The sequence below is a fragment of the Strigops habroptila genome, chromosome 11 (genome assembly GCF_004027225.2).
Source record: "Strigops habroptila isolate Jane chromosome 11, bStrHab1.2.pri, whole genome shotgun sequence".
Classification (NCBI taxonomy): domain Eukaryota; kingdom Metazoa; phylum Chordata; class Aves; order Psittaciformes; family Psittacidae; genus Strigops; species Strigops habroptila.
In genome coordinates, this window is record NC_046360.1 from 39,013,760 (window position 1) to 39,029,144 (window position 15,385).

The following is a 15,385-nucleotide window of genomic DNA, read 5'->3' on the forward strand; positions in this document are numbered from 1 at the left end:
CTTCTGAAAGTGGGGTGTCTGTACAGCTCACTTGGAGAAAACAGTGACTTCATTTTGAGAAGAAAGCTCCCCATGACCCATCAGTGTGCACTCACGGCCCAGAAAACAACCATGTCCTGGGTTGCATCCCCAGCAGCGTGACCAGCTAAAGGCTAGATTTAGATTGTATGTAAGGAAGAAGTTCTTGATATGAGGGTGCTGAGGCGCTGGCACAGGGTGCCCAGAGAAGCTGTGGCTGCCCCATCCCTGGCAGTGTTCAAGGCCAGGTTGGACACAGGGGCTTGGAGCAACCTGCTCTAGTGGAAGGTGTCCCTGCCCGTGGCAGTGGGTTGGAAGGAGGAGCTTTAAGGTCCCTTCCAACCCTTTCCATGATTCTATGATCTGCAGTGACATGTGGCCAAAACCAGGAATACCACAAGCTGTTTTTATTAAATCCTCTTTTAAGCCATCTTGGAATGATTTATCAAAATCTCTATAGCTGGACAACAGGGTAGTGTCAATTTAGGCACTGCATGGAAAAATCTTGATTATGCAAGCTTTCCTGTCCAACATACAGAAAAGTCAGTTTGTGATGTTTAAATATTCCAGAACATATATTTATTAAACTGAAAACAATATTTTAGTCTTCTCTTGGTTGAGAAGATATGGTGCATCAATGGAGAATAACTTGTCTAATACCAATAAATGCTTTAGTGTGCAAGTACACTTCATTTTTATACTCTTAATAACATGAATACATACTTATGGTGTAGGACTCTGAAATGCAAAATTTTACCTTCTTTGCAGGCTTGCCTACTTAATACTCAGGAATAAGAACAACTTTCACTTTCAGACAGCTACTAAAAATCTCAGGTTTATTTTCCAGACTGAATACACATGCCATTGGTTGACAGCAGAACGACCACCATGCTAAAATAAACCAAATCAAATCCAAAAAGGGAACATCTTTTTTGAAATACATGATTTACAAGAGTGAGGAAAAAAAAAAGTCTTCTGTCATTCTGTTCGACAGCTGAAATTCTACCTGGAGCATTGTCACAGTACAAAAGATCGGAATGGATAAATATGCAATGCTTTACTATGGTCCTACCCAGTCAATTGCACCAAATCTGACGTCTTCAATAAAAACATACATATTAAAAAAAAGGTAATTAAAGAAAAAAAGGAGGAATAGTAGTTCAAGAATATGCAACGCTCTAAAAAATCCCTATGAGACATTTATAAGGTTAACTTCACACAGCTTAAACACTAAGGGAAAAATTAAGCTATCATTAATTAGACTCCCAGATAAATTGAATCAAAAGTATTCTGAAAGCAAATGGCTTGTAAGTACTCATATCAGGAAGATAATACACTTTAGCATTCTATTAGGTTCACTTTCAGGATTAAATGTTGTTCAGAAGAAACATGATACCACGAAACCTGTATTATGTTTAAAGCAGCTGCTCTGGGAGCTGTACCTGCAAAGACCTTGTCCCCCAATATCAATGATGGGATGTTTCTATAATTCTAAAATATATTTTTAAAAATTAAATACAGTTCCATTTCTTTAAGACTGGAAGAGTCTCGAGTAAGACTTCATCTTCAAGATGAGGAAAGAAACAAAGTAGGCCATATACCACAGAAAACTTCAGCGCATCACATTTTTCAGAGGCTTAATCAACAATCTTTTAAAAGTAACCACTAACACTGTGACTTAGACAACAGTCAGAAAATAATACATATGATGTAAGAGAGCTCTAAGAGAGCTCAAACCCCACTAATTTCCCTACACAAACCACATCAAATACATTGTAAGAGATGGGAAAAATAATCTGCTTTAATACACGTAGTACTATTTTCTTCCTGGAGCTCCCTAGCTGCACACTGTACTGACTCTAGTACTTACAGGGTCAAATTCTTCCTGCAGTCTTACTTACATTTTTCCTCAGCAAACCTCTGAGGGCACAACAATCTGAGACAAATGCTGAGGTCACTTTTAGTCAGACCACAGATATTTTCATCCAGTCTCCACTACTGAGTATAACAATCACAGAAAGCAGCCAGTAATGTTTTAAAATGCCCTCTCTGTGATCCTGTTCCTCTGAAGGTCAAGTGCACTATTGTTCCCTGTAACCAAGGGAGCAGAATCGACGTGTTCCTGCTGTTTTGCCAGCTGCTGAAGGAGTTTGTCTAATAGTAAGATTAATTTCATCTGGGGAAGACCGTCCTGGGTTACAAAACTTTCCCCTCCTCCTATTCTCTGTTCTTAAGCCCCTCAACCTGCTTATTCTCTGTGAACTGTAAAAGAGCAAAATGGAATCTGAGAAGAGAGTTGGCCTGTATCTTGAATTAATTTCAAATCAGCAAAATTGAAAGGAAAATCCATCACATTCCCTGTGGAGCATCTCTAGCCTTCAAGTTCACTAAGCTAATGCATTCAGAGGAACACAGGCCGTTCTAAACTAGCCCAGGGCCCTCAAATATGAAGTAGCATTATCAGTCTCAACACACTTAAGACTTGAAACAGTGAGTTCATGACGCAAGTCTGATTAATTAGTTTAAACTCTGTAACAAAACTTCCCTATGAGGCTGTAGTGAAGGCTGATAAACGGGAAACAGAAAATATTTTTAAATTCTCAGAAAGTGAAATTTGTAATATATTCCTCCCCACAGTGACAGTTCTGCTTAAAAACTTTGCATTAAAAACTAAGGCATTGCACAGGGAATACCTGTCCACTTCATAACCAAATACATTTTTCTTAAACAATATGTAAATAAAATCTAAATTGGTGCTGGAGCTGAACCTGGACCACTGACACACTGTACGAATACTTGAAACAAGCAGCATTACTTATTTTTGCATTAAGGCTAAAGTATTTTTTGTGCTTTTCAAAAGTTACTCAGGGTAAGGACGAATTGCTAAAATTCCCTCTGAATCCCCTAGCTGCTCTCTGTTCTCCAATCGCACAAACAGCAAGCAAAGGCAACTGCAGACACTACAAATGGAACTCTCTCACCCAACGTGTTCAGAAATGGAACAAGGAACATTGCTACAAAGCAGAAGCACGTAACAGCAATGAAACCATTTGAAACCATTACAACGACAATTTTACAAAGTCTTAACAATATACTAAGGACAAAAGGACACGCAATACTAGAACACGCTCAGTAACTTCTCTGATACGTTCACAGTTTCATAGAAAACAAACCTGATGAACCTTGCTCAAGAAAGAAAAACAACATATGGCCTACTTGCATGACAGTCTGATTTGGTGCTTGACATAACTAATTTGATATTGATAACTATTCATAGTTATTGAGTATATTGAATGTATATATATATAGAATTATTGATAACTAATCATAGTTATCAATAAACCTATGCACTACAGATATAGCAATTATCTTGAAAAAATTACGCAGATATAGCTAAACCTGCCAATATTTGCCTTAAGTTAACCTGTTTGCAACTTGTCTCCCATCATTCATCACGTAAAATTCCGTGCATGATTCTTTCTCTCCTTGCATTTAATCTTCCTTGATGAAAAATACAATACTCTGAAAAAGCCTAATTTTTTAAGGCCAGTGCCAAGTTTCAGGCTACATTTTCTCTGAAAAAGTGAGTACAAACATAGAATTTCAGCATACCTCAAAAAACTTAGAAAGGTATTTGACTGTATTAAGAACTGTATCTGACTGAAAACACAAACAGCAGGCAGCCAGCCATTCATAAAGAAATGGTTCAATGTTAATACAATCATAGCATTAATTAATTCTTAATGAGATAATGCTGCTTATAACTGCTTTTCCATGAACAAAGTTTTCATGGTGCTATGCAGTGGATTTAAGGAGGAGGTGAATACTACAGAAAGATGAAGCCCTCTATTTACCCACCGGCCAGGAAGAAATCACAGAGCTTCATACACTCTTGAGATGGAGCGATCTCTCCAGTGGCAAGATACACCCATCACACTATGTTACAACGGTGCATTTCCTGCACGAGGAATTACAAATGTCACATATTTTATGTGCCTCAGATGTGATTACAGCACTCAAGTTCTACCAAAACAGTCTAAGGTTTGCCAGTATTTCCACAGAGTTTTATTTCCAAGTTTGTCTGGAAGTGTTTTTAAAAAATGTGGCTTGCCAAATTGATACCTTGCTCAGCAAACTTGAGTGAAAATGCACTTGTTGGGTTTCAGTGATATTTTAGAGCTTTTTGAACTGACTCCTTAGACGTTACTTCCAGGCTCCTCAGGAAGCCATTTTTCACACTATATAAAAAGAACCTTTTTTTTTTATTTTTTTTATTTTTTTTTTTTTTTTTTTAGGAAAAAATGCTGTAAGGAGTCTCAAATCCATCTCTGGAAGCACAATGACACACATTTCCTTCATAAACAGGGCTTCTTCTTGAACTAAAAATATTTTTTAATATCCACAAGTAAGGTTAGCTCAGTGGGTCAGCAAAAACCCAAAACTAATGTCTAAAAAGTGGCCTTGACTACAGGTATCTTAGCCTACTTGCCCTTCATTCTTCATGAAATCCCTTAATTGTGTAATCATGTGATAAATGAGAGTAAATTTGAAGGACATTAAACCAAGTAGTTTTAAATAGACAAAAATTATGTTTTATTTTTTGACTGAAGTTTGCAAACTGAAGGAGATAAATAGGTTATTTTCTATCACCATGATCACATGCAGTTTCAGCGTTTATAAGTTGATGCATTTTAGTTGTTGAGCATCCACACTTCAGTGAATATACATCAAGACAAGACGTTACTTAATAACAAGTAGATTTTGTGCTCTTTTTTCTCATATTTGTAGGCAGAAAATATAAAGCCTGATTTAAATGAATCACCCTACTGTAAATTCAATCCAAGTGAACTTCAAACACTGTTCTGGATTTAGATGACAACTCAAGAGATGAGCAGAAACCATTCATTTTCCAAAATGGTCAAGCTAATGATCAAATGACCAGAAATTTTGTTGTATTAGTTTTTAAACAATCCATAGTAAAGCCAAGTTTCTCGATAATGCATGTTGAATTTCCTACCTGCATTCCTAATATGGAGGCCACCAGAATAAAGTAAGGTAAACAGACCACATATGGGTTGTGCTGCTTTCTTGTTTGTCCCCAAGTGTAAAGCAATACTATTCTATAAAGATTTCCTGTTCCATTTATGCTTAATTGTAAACAGCAAGGACTGCCCAATTTGATCTTCATTTCAAAAGCTCATATACCAACTGTCGTGATATCATCTGTCACTCACCTCAGCCACCCGCTGAGTCTCCACTACCTGCTGAGCCAGCACCTCCACATTGGTTGCCATGGTGAAACAAGATCATTAGAGAACCTGTTTGAAAAGATGCCAGCAACTTCCATCAGGCACAAAATTAGGTTTCTTATTACTATTAAAGAAAGCTCTGATATGACTTTTTGATCATTTACAATACTGTTTGACATATTAGAAAATATGCCATGGATGCGTGCACGTGCACACACATATACACACATGTATGTACAGTACATGCATACTGGAACCATACTGTTCAAAAAGCTGAGGCACATTCATTATCATTTCACTTTATAAAGGCTCTAATATACTATTTTTACTCGACTATTTCAGCTGCAAAAAAGAGACATTAGTTTCATAAATTAGAAAGGACTAATTTGAGTGTCAACTACTGATGCGGTTTGTGGAATTCAGAGATCTCTGAGGTGCTTTCCTCAACTCGAGGGAAGAGAAACCTTAAACTGCTTCTACGCTACGTGCAGAACAAGGAAACAGCAATCTAAGAACGCTGTTTTGAGCAAATTTTTATTGAGTCATTCCATAAAACTGCCATCTTCACCCATATTCTTGCACAATGGGGGAAATAAACTTTCACATCTAAAACGCATTTTCTATTATCTAAACTATTTTTATTATAATGTGATAGTATTATCACTCTCAGGAGAAAATACCGCAGAATCATTTCATCCTATTTTGAGTGCCCGTACCTTCAACTTCACATTCTTCAGGGTTATAAAAACTGAAGTGAATAGAAAAAAGCAAAAACAAGAAAAAACCATTCCCAATATATTTTTAATGATCATTATTAGGGCTGTGTTTCTCCAAGGGTAAATTTAATTCAGATTACAAATTCATGCATCCAGTTTTTAATTGTGACTTGCTCATTATAGAGCCACAGTTCAGATTCTGACGCAGGGGTAGGAAATGAAAAGGCAGCCGGAATGATGGGCCATTTGATGTTTTATTGAAAACCTTCCGGTGGTACTTGCAAAGCAATCATTTAACATAAAATTAAAAAATATGGTGAACAGCAGCAAAATATGTAACAGAAAAATGCGTCCATGTCTCTAGCACCCACCCCACCCCCAATTCAAATGCAACTTCTATGACACTAATGTTGTTGAAATGTCAAAATTAATTCTGTTAAAAAGATTAAATCACATTGTGGTAAACTAAATGTGCAAATGATTTTGTATATGTCAATGGAAAACTATTCTTAACAATGCATAATCAAACATGAGATATTGCCTATGGAAATCATATTTATGCTAGTTTCTCATGCAGCTTCTCATTTTTCTTCAAATGTTTTCAGTTTGCGCCATAAACTTATGAACCATTTCCACCAAACCCATCAAATATTGCAGCTTGTGGATGGTTTCTCAGTGGTTCAGTAATTCCTTTCAGCGTTTTCTCCTATTTTAAATTCATTTTTTATGTTCAGCAAGGAAGATAACCATATGCTCATAACATGTGGTTTTCCCAGTGTTTTAAGATGCAGGAAGCTCTGAAGATGAGATATTTTGTTAATAAGAATACCCTTCTAGGACACAATGAAGTCTTTGCTGCGGTAAGGCTCTGACAGATTTGCTGTCGGTGTTGTTATCCACCAAGGATTTTTGTACTCTGGAAGCCCAGAGACTATACACAGTCACGCCAAGTAAGCTTGTTAGTGATGCTCATTCCTAGAATGTGACACAATGCAAAATCAGCTTCCTAGCAAACCCCTGAGCAGCAGAGGTCATAAAGGGAAAACAAAACCAAACAACCCACAAAACCCAAAGCAAGCCAAAAAAAAACCCACAACGGTGTAGCCTAAAACAGCAAGAAGGCAGATGGACAGTATTTTCAGTGTAAGCGAGCAGCAGCCGCCTCAATACGTGTAGACGCGCTGCTGTCCCATGCGGCAAACACCCATTAATCTCTGCCCAAACTGCAGTGAACCTCAGCAGAAAGTTATACCGTCCGTTTGAGACATTCTGTGGGTGTGACCCTGGCAGGATGACACGGCGAAAGGCCGAACTCAGGCTCAGTGTCTTAAGGGAGCAACGTGCTCACACTGCCTGCCTGGCTGCATCAGCTGCGGTCTGGAGAAGCAGGCAGGAAGCGCGGGTCTCGCAGGCTCGGCTCCGCCGGGCACCCCCGCTCATCGTCCCTGTGGCAGGAGCCCGCCAGGACTCCGTCCGGCAACGCACACGGCGCGGACGACCAGGCGGGAACCCCAGCGCCTCGCACGGCCGCTCCTCCCGCCGCACCCAACGGCCGCGTTCCTACCGCCGCTCCCGCGCCTGCCCCCATTGGCTGTGGCCGCCGACACGCCGGACCCCCGCGCGCCCTGAAACCACACCCCTCCCGCTCCAGCCAATGACCTCACTGAAGACGCAGCGCTCCCACACACGCCGCCGATTGGCCGACGCAACCGCCCGTAAGAGCCGCGGCCCCACCTCTCGAGCAAGAGGGAAAACACCCGAGGGACGCGACTAAGCACAAGATGGCGGCGTTGGCTGATCGCCAAGGCTCAGGCGGGGCTGCTGTGGCCGCCATTAGGCCCCCTCCCCCTCCCCGCGGGTACATCCTCATGTCAGGGTGTAAGAGGCCCGGGCACGGCAGCAGGGGAGCGGCTGGTAAGATGGCGGCGGTCTCAGCCCCGTATGCAAAGTACCCGCCGCCCCCTCCCCTCCGCCCTCCCGGTGGCAAAGGTAAAAGGGTCGGGTTCAAGCCGCCGCCTCCGCCCGCTCAGACTCCATCTTCTCTGTGTCCGTGTCCCGAGCTCGTCACCGCCGCGACCATCACCCCTGCGACCCCCCGGACAGCAGGCTGCTCTCACCAGGACCGGACCGGCTCCGACCTCAGGCGGCCCGCATTCCAGCCCGGCGGCTCCGCAACGAGACTCCCGCACCGGATCGGCCCAGCACCTCACAATGGTCCTCCCTCTCCCGCCAGGAGCTGCAGGCCAGCGAACGGCACAGCTGGCTCTCGCTTACCAGCGAAATACCGGAGCCTTCGCATCCCCCCTCCCCTTAAACCGAGCGCCACCCATCCGCTTTGCCGCTCGGGGGGGTGCCCCGAGCAAGGTCCTGGTGCTACCCCCCCCCGCACCCCGTCCCTCCTCCTGGCCCCAAAGGGACAAACCCCGCCGGACCGCCTCAATTTTAAAAACCGGTTTTTTTTTTTTACCTCAGGAACTGGCGCCAAACGTGCCCTGGCGGTGACCCTGACCTGGGCCCCGGCGGGCCGGTGTTGGGCAGCGGTACCCGGCGGTGGCCCTACCCCCGCAGGGCGGCAGCGGTGGTGAGGGGCTATCGGGGTGCGGGGGGGCCGGGGCTGTGCTGCGGGGCTGCGCGGGGGGGATGTTTTGGTTTGTGTGCCGTGCCCTGTGAAAGGTCAGAGTTCGTGACCCCGCCCGCCGCTGCCGCCGCCTGAGAGCGTGTCCCCGCTTCCTCGTCCCCGCGCTAGGCCGGCCGCGGCCCCTTCATCCCCCTCGCGGGGCGGGGCTGGGGACGGCGGCGGGGAGGGGCTACCTGGGCCGCTCCGAGCCTCGCCGCGAACGCTCCGCCGGGCAGCGGGAGCCTGCTCCGCCGGGCTGGCAGCGGCGCTGGAGTGCGGGGCGGGAGAGGAGTGCTGCGGGCCCCGGACGCCGGTGCTGGGCCGCGGTGGCGCCCTGGCGGAAGAGGATGCAGGGGGGGCACCTGAGCGTGAACGATCCAGGTCCGCGCCCCACTATGGAACGCAGGGGACGGCGCTTCCCTGCTCAGAGCAGCCCTTCGCAGCCCGGCTCGCGGCTGGAGGTGACCGGCGGAGGCGGTGGTTGGGTGCGGGATGGGTGCTGTGTTTGCTCTCCCGAGAGTTGCTCAGCCGAAGGTGCTCTTGCGGTTGATGCTAGCACAGAGGCCGGCGCCAGGTTGTCCGGAGGTTTTCTTCCCTTCCGTAAGGTCGGTGTCGTTGATGGGGGCTCTCGCAGTGGAGGTGGCTTGGGTGGGAAACGTGGTGTGCTTCCGAGTGGGCAACTGTGTAGGCATGAGTAGATGCGGCTCAGGACCTTATCTACGACTTCCTGGTGCTTGTCGTCTCTTCCTGAGGCTGTTGGATGTTGACCCGTGACCCCAGTTCGCTGTTGTAACTGTGTGTAGCTATTTCTTAACCTGCACTTACCAGAATGATCTTGGTCCTTCTACTGAGTTTCTCTTAAGTCTACTTATTTTGGCAGAAGCCAACTTAAGGAGTCATCAGACGAACAAAAACTCGAAGATCGGAAGTGATAGTAACTCCTGAAAGGAAATACGTGCAGGAGAAAGCAGCTGAATGCAGCAATCACTGAAACAGGAGCTGCTGTTGTCCAAGTAGTTACACAGTCAGCAGCCTGATTTGTTTGGCGTTTTTGGTTTTATTTTTGGTTGGTTGGTATGTTAGAACTGGCTCTTTGGGGCAAGGAGATGAGAAATGAAGAATCGCGTATGAATTGCAGCCTTGCTGTTACAAAACTGGAGTTAACATTCAAGCACGTGTGTTTGCAATACATGAATAAAGGAAAAGATAAACAGAAAATGTCTTGGGTGTTTGTTCACTTCTGTCATGTTAAATATATGAAGAATCTTCAAATTCTTAAAACACAGACATGCACATCCCTTCACAAGCAGATTTTTTTTTTCTTTTTTTCATAAAACAGTATTAAAGTGTAAGTATGTTTCTGTAACACAGATAAGTTTAGGGATTTTCAGAATTCTCATAACAGCCTTACTGTAGAAGTAGGTTAGATGTTAGGGTAAGAATGTGTTTTCGTGTTATAAATCAAGGACAATGACTTGTGGAGTAGTTTGTATGAGTACGGCATGTTTTTTAAATGGAGGATTTGGAAAAAAGCCCACCTTTTTAAAGTGAAATAAGGGAATAAAATGTTAGTGTGGCTTTAAACTGTGTGATGTGCATCTGTTGGATCATAGTTGTAAGCAAATTTAAACTGAATCTTTAGTTTTGTTCTTTATTTGCTATCCTAAAATGTTTTTATCAGAATTTTAATCTTTTTTTTTTCTTTCTTTCTTTTTTAATCTTTTAATTATTTTTTTCACACCAGTTGTGTGTTCATGGTTAGGTAGAAAAGTATTTCAATCTTGTGGTCAGAGAATTCTCTAACAAGACATAGTATTTCTTCAGTTGTGCACTCTTCAGTGAGTGGTTGTCACTTGCTGAATAAACCAGAGGAGAGTCCCACTGTGAATAAAGATGCTTTTGATTTTGAGAGTTATCTTTATGAGCAGGAATATCAGAATATATAGGATGCAGAGGAAGTGGACTAGGATGCTTTCAGTTAAATTTCTGCTTTATATAGAGATCTCATTTTGAGCTCTTCAGGGAAATAACGTGTTATTTTTTCCTTGATAATAAAATATATTTAATTTTGTTCTGCTGGCTAGCAAATTCTCTTCCCTACACCCCTTAAAAGGGAGGGCCAGCATTTCTGTAGCTTCTGACTGCTAACCTGTTCGTTTCTACTTTTCTCACCTCTGCAGTGTAGGTTGAAATTTTGAGCTTTTCAGCTGATGCATAGAGAGAGCCAGGACTTTTCAATGACTTCCTGAGTGTGTTTTGGCATTCGTTCACTTTTCTGCAGTAGTTGTTCTATAATTGCTTACCAGATAAGTCATTTTCCCGCAACAGGTCTTCCCAATCCTTTCCGCTACTCCATGTCCAGAAGTGTGCAAGAGTATGCTTGGGGGCGGGGAGGGGGTGTCCTTTTTTTAACTGGCTTGGGCAAAGGTGTGTTATCTGTCATGACAGAGCTTTGCCAGTGGTCTTGGTGCATGAGAGAATTTACCAATTGGATTAGCTCTGATAAATTAGATGAACTCTATAGCGCAGCTTATTTATTGGTTTGCTCACCTTCTGTCTTACAGTCGTGTTGCAACCTCTTTTGACGTAGGTTGTTTTTCTTCTGGCTTTATGTATTGAAAACTGATGTGATTCTGCACTCGGGCACTGCAGCAATAGCCTTGTGTACCCTGTGCCCTTCTGCTGTATGGCAGTCCATCAGGTAGCCTGGCTGGGAAGGCTGCTTCTCTTGCCTGTGTAACTGCTGCTGTTGTTTCTTAGCCGTTTCCAGTGTTCTGCCTCAGTGTTGTGTTTAAGAACGTACCTCTGACTTGTCACTACTTTTTGTTTTTTCTCTCCCCCCCCCCTTTTTTTTTTCCGAAGTACGAGCATGCACATCTGGAGGCCCTACAAGTGCTATCAAGGATTCTTACATAAACCTGCACAATTAAAGATCTGCAGTATCCTTTCAATATGTATTAATAATCTTTGGTAGCTCAAGGGAAAAATGGAAACACTTGTTTCTATAAACTGGTGTTAGTTTCTGAAGGATTTTCTTGATAATACAGTATATATTGGCAACCAAATGTATGTGTACTTGTGAAAGGATTGCTGTGGCATAATGAAGTAGGAGAACAGAAAAGACCATCAATCACTGGGATGCTAAGCCTATAAAGCAGGTGTGTGCTGATGATAATTTCCGAGTATGTTATATCATCACCCTGCTGGATGTGTACCTGAGTGTACAGCCTATTTCAGCAGGGCTTCCTCTTCTAGAGGCTTGTGCATTGTGAGAATTTCGCTATGGGAGGACATTACACTGAAGATTGCTCACTTTAGAGCCTAACAGATCTAGCAGTCTAGAGAAGAGGTGGGTTTATCTGTTTACGTCACCATGCTTTTGAGCGTACATGTTTTATTTCTTTGTTAAAGCCCAAGGTCTGAGGTACTTTGAGAAGTAGGGTATTGTGCTTAGACCAGTGGTCTAGTCTGTTAAAGTAAAATTCTGTAGCTTGAATGTTGCAGTAATTCTGTTTTGTTTTGAATATTGCAGATGAATGAATTGGCTACTGACATTGCTGGAAGACAAACGGAAATGCTTTAAAGGTGTATTTTTCCTCTCAGTGGTACTGGAAATGAAAATACAGTGATGAGAATTGCATATCGTATTAGGCAAAGTCTGCAGATACCCTACTGAATGTTTTGCACATTTGTGTTTGAAAAACCGAGTAAGATTGCTTAGTGTTACCTTGCAAAAATATTCCAAGGTATATTACATGGATAGTTGTGAGGATTGGGGGAGGTGATCATAAGTTAAAATGACAAACTTTCATAGTATTAATGATTTTATCGAAATAAAAATATTGGTATGTCGTAACTTCTGAGTGTGTGATTTAGTTTGTTTCTTGTGATTAAAAATAGTGAGCAAATTCCGAGTTCTGCCGTGTAGTGTTGTACTAATCTCCCTAACTGCTTGAAATTTTGGAAATGTTAAATTTGCAGCTCACGAGTAGTTAGTTGTAATAGTGACAGGCTCTTATTTCTATTATTGCTGTTATTTTTTGGGATGCCTCTAGAAGTAGGTAACATGAACACACTACCTGTGCCCCAGTGAGACAAGTGTCTTGTCTGTGGGCTTATTTAAAGTTAGTTAATAGGTAAAAAATAACATAACTCCAAAATTCTATGTAATATGCCAAATTAAATGTAACAAATGGTTGTGGATTCTTTAGCATGTCTTCCAGTTGCTGTCCTTTCATTCCCTTTTAATAAATTCCTCGTTCCACTTGCTGACAAGTCTCTGACTGAAAGGAAGAATGGAAAATGCTAGAACCAGAGATGAGTTGCTGCTTTCGCCCCCTCTGCTTCCTGCTTGGCAAGCTGAGGAAGGGTCTGGGGAACAGGAGTTGTCTCCTTGTTCTTCCTTGTGTCTGCCACCCAAGAGAAGGCCTTGCAGCAGTTTTGCTTTGAGTTCTGGTGCAGAGTGCAGTCCTGCTTGCTGTGCAGCTCCACCGTGTGCACTGAGGTTGGCAACAAGAAGTGCAGTGAAGACAGCTGCTTCAGGATTCTGACAAATTTTGCTGTAGCTCTTGCAATAACTTCAGTGAAATATAAAATGTGTAGGCCCTTAATTTATTTAATAAGGAATATAGTATTAGATAACTCTGAAATTTGCCAAATCTATATAACAAACTTCTAAAAGAGCATTAGTAAAAAGTGCTTGTATAGCCCCTTTTTGGCTTTAGCTGTGACTGGAGAGAAATATAATCAATACAAGATGCTGGAGGTTAAAAAGATCAGGGAGAACTGAGACGTTCTAGAAGTAAAGGTTAATAACTCGACTGGCAGCAAAGAAAATAATGAAATCTGTCTACCATACTGTGGTGAGCTGACCTTGGATTGCAGCCAGATGCAGACCCAGCTGCTCACTTCCCCTTCCCTAACAGGACAGGGGAAGAAAATGGGATGAAAAAACTTGCAGATCGAGATAAAGACAGATCACTTGCCAGTTACTGTCATGGGCCAAACAGACTTGAGTTTAGGAAAGTGAATTTAACTAATTGCCAGTTAAAACAGATTCGGATGGGGAAAAAGCCAAAAATTAACCACCGCCTTCCCCTGCTGTCCCTTTCTGCCGGGCTCTGTTTCACTCCTTCCCCCGGGCCCCTCCACCTTGCCCCTCCGCTCCCAGCCTCACGGCGGTGCACGGGCGAGGGGGGTTCCAGTCAGCGCTTCCTCACGCGGTGTTGCGGTGTGAGCTCCTCTCCGCAGGCCGCTGTTCCTCTCAGGCAGTATTTACTGCTCCCAGCCGTGGTTCAGAGAGTTTAGTGATGGTCTTTTTCAAACTCTTCTGCTGGTCACAAGGACCCTTTGGCTGCGTCTGTGATAGCTGCCTCAGAAGAAAAAAATGCTGTGCAAAGCTGCCACATGAGGAAGAGACCCCGTGGAAGTTGCTCCCCACCCAGGAGAACAGATTGAATTCGTCATAGACCAGAGGTGAGATGGGAGATGTGCACACTTACAGGGACGGAAGGATGTTTTAGATGTGGAGGGAGAGCGCCATTTTGATGCACAGGTGGGCTGTGTAACAGTATGGCTCAGGGCAAAAATCCTTTGGTTGTGGTGGTGGTGGTGTTGGCAGTACAAGTACATAATGTTCTAAGAGAGGGTCAAAAGTCAGGGCAGTCAAAGAAGTACAAAATAAAAGCAGGATTTAATGTTATTCATGTGTTTTAAATGTTTGGGATTGACAGTATGGTACAGCTCTGTTGGGTTTTATTGTTAGTTTTTTGTGGGAGGGGTTGTGTGTTTTGTTTTTTGGTGGTATTTTGGGGTTTTTTGCGTGGGGTTTTTTTGTTTTGTTTTGGGTTTTTTTTTGTTTGTTGGTTTGGTTTGGTTTGTTGGTTACTTTTGGTTGGTTGGTTTTAAGTTGTCATTTCAGGTGCTTAAAATCTTCATATAATTTTCCTGAAACTTTTGAGGTAAAATTTAAAGAGCAAAGCTGGTTAAGCATGGAAGAATTCAGCAGTTACAAGTGACTGAGAAGGTTTTAATAGTATAAACTGTACAGCCTTGTTAATGCCACATTTAATTTAAATCTTTCTTTTACGCGTTGTTAGATGATTTTTGAAGTATGAGTCGTTGTGCCTTGTGTTCTCCAACTCTGACTTGAACTTCGGAGAAATAATTTAGCTGTTGAAAAAACAGATTTTAAGTAGGCATATATTGTAAGATAGATCTAAATATTAATGGCAGATAATGGCTAATAAATGCTTTTCAGTGAGTGGCAAAGTAAGCAGAAAATCACAAATGAGATCAGCTTGCATGTGAGCTATTGGCTGAGTAGCTGGTGCATTGTGACTTACTACAGATCTGCTTTTCGTAACATTTATGAAGGTGTGGAACTAAATCTTTGTTTTGAAAGAGTAATACTAGCTACAGCTTAGGAAGAAAGAGCTGTTTGTAAGTAAATGACATCTGGTAAACTGAGTATATCTCTAAGATGTTAAATTTTTCTAAAAAATGATGAAGTCTGAAATGAAGATAATTTCTGTCTCTGGTACTTGGCTTTGCTCAAATTAGATTAACAGTTGGACTGAAATTGTGAGGATATTTAAATTTTTTTTCTCTTTCTTTGTGCTGTATTGAAACCATTTATACCTGTAACTGAAGTAGAGTTGACTGGTAGGCGAGCTTTACAGGAGGTAAATGCAGCCTGGACTGAAATATGCCATCATAGTAGTTAGGTCTAAATCCTATTTCTGCCAGAAGGCCTTCACTACCATCTTATGATTTGATGCTCGCTC

General features: G+C 42.6%; 2 protein-coding genes and 1 long non-coding RNA gene across 16 annotated transcripts in view; 2 read left to right on the forward strand and 1 right to left on the reverse strand.

Annotated features, from left to right (window-relative positions):
• NR2C2 (nuclear receptor subfamily 2 group C member 2) overlaps positions 1–8,538 on the reverse strand; it is a 38,548-nt gene extending 30,010 nt beyond the window's left edge. For 4 of the 5 annotated variants that reach the window (XM_030501249.1, XM_030501246.1, XM_030501245.1 and 1 more), the window contains exons 1-2: positions 8,451–8,538; positions 5,253–5,336 (exon numbers count right to left, since the gene is read on the reverse strand). In XM_030501249.1, coding sequence (XP_030357109.1) covers positions 5,253–5,312 — 60 coding nt within the window. In that variant the 5' untranslated portion in view covers positions 5,313–5,336; positions 8,451–8,538. The remainder of the gene's footprint in view (positions 1–5,252; positions 5,337–8,450) is intronic. The other variant, XM_030501247.1, reaches the window with a different exon arrangement.
• On the forward strand, positions 1,552–12,460 carry LOC115614392 (formin-like protein 5). Of its 9 annotated transcripts, none has more exons than XR_003993703.1 (4): positions 7,685–8,564; positions 11,463–11,758; positions 11,856–11,949; positions 12,133–12,460. XR_003993703.1 is itself a non-coding variant. In XM_030501262.1 (3 exons), exons 1-3 carry the CDS (start codon positions 7,765–7,767, stop codon positions 11,680–11,682), a joined length of 912 nt encoding a protein of 303 aa, XP_030357122.1. In that variant the 5' UTR covers positions 7,685–7,764; the 3' UTR covers positions 11,683–12,460. The 9 variants fall into 9 exon arrangements, 2 of the variants coding, with proteins under 2 accessions (XP_030357122.1, XP_030357123.1); XR_003993704.1 differs by having other exon boundaries at positions 11,463–11,539; positions 11,648–11,758; positions 11,856–12,460; XR_003993702.1 differs by having other exon boundaries at positions 11,463–11,949.
• A 535-nt stretch (positions 12,461–12,995) lies between these two features.
• LOC115614112 overlaps positions 12,996–15,385 on the forward strand; it is a 136,348-nt gene continuing 133,958 nt past the window's right edge. Inside the window, exons 1-2 of one of the 2 annotated variants that reach the window (XR_003993630.1) lie at positions 12,996–13,104; positions 13,944–14,075. This is a non-coding gene — a long non-coding RNA (uncharacterized LOC115614112). Of the gene's footprint in view, positions 14,076–15,385 lie in introns of both variants that reach the window. The other variant, XR_003993629.1, reaches the window with a different exon arrangement.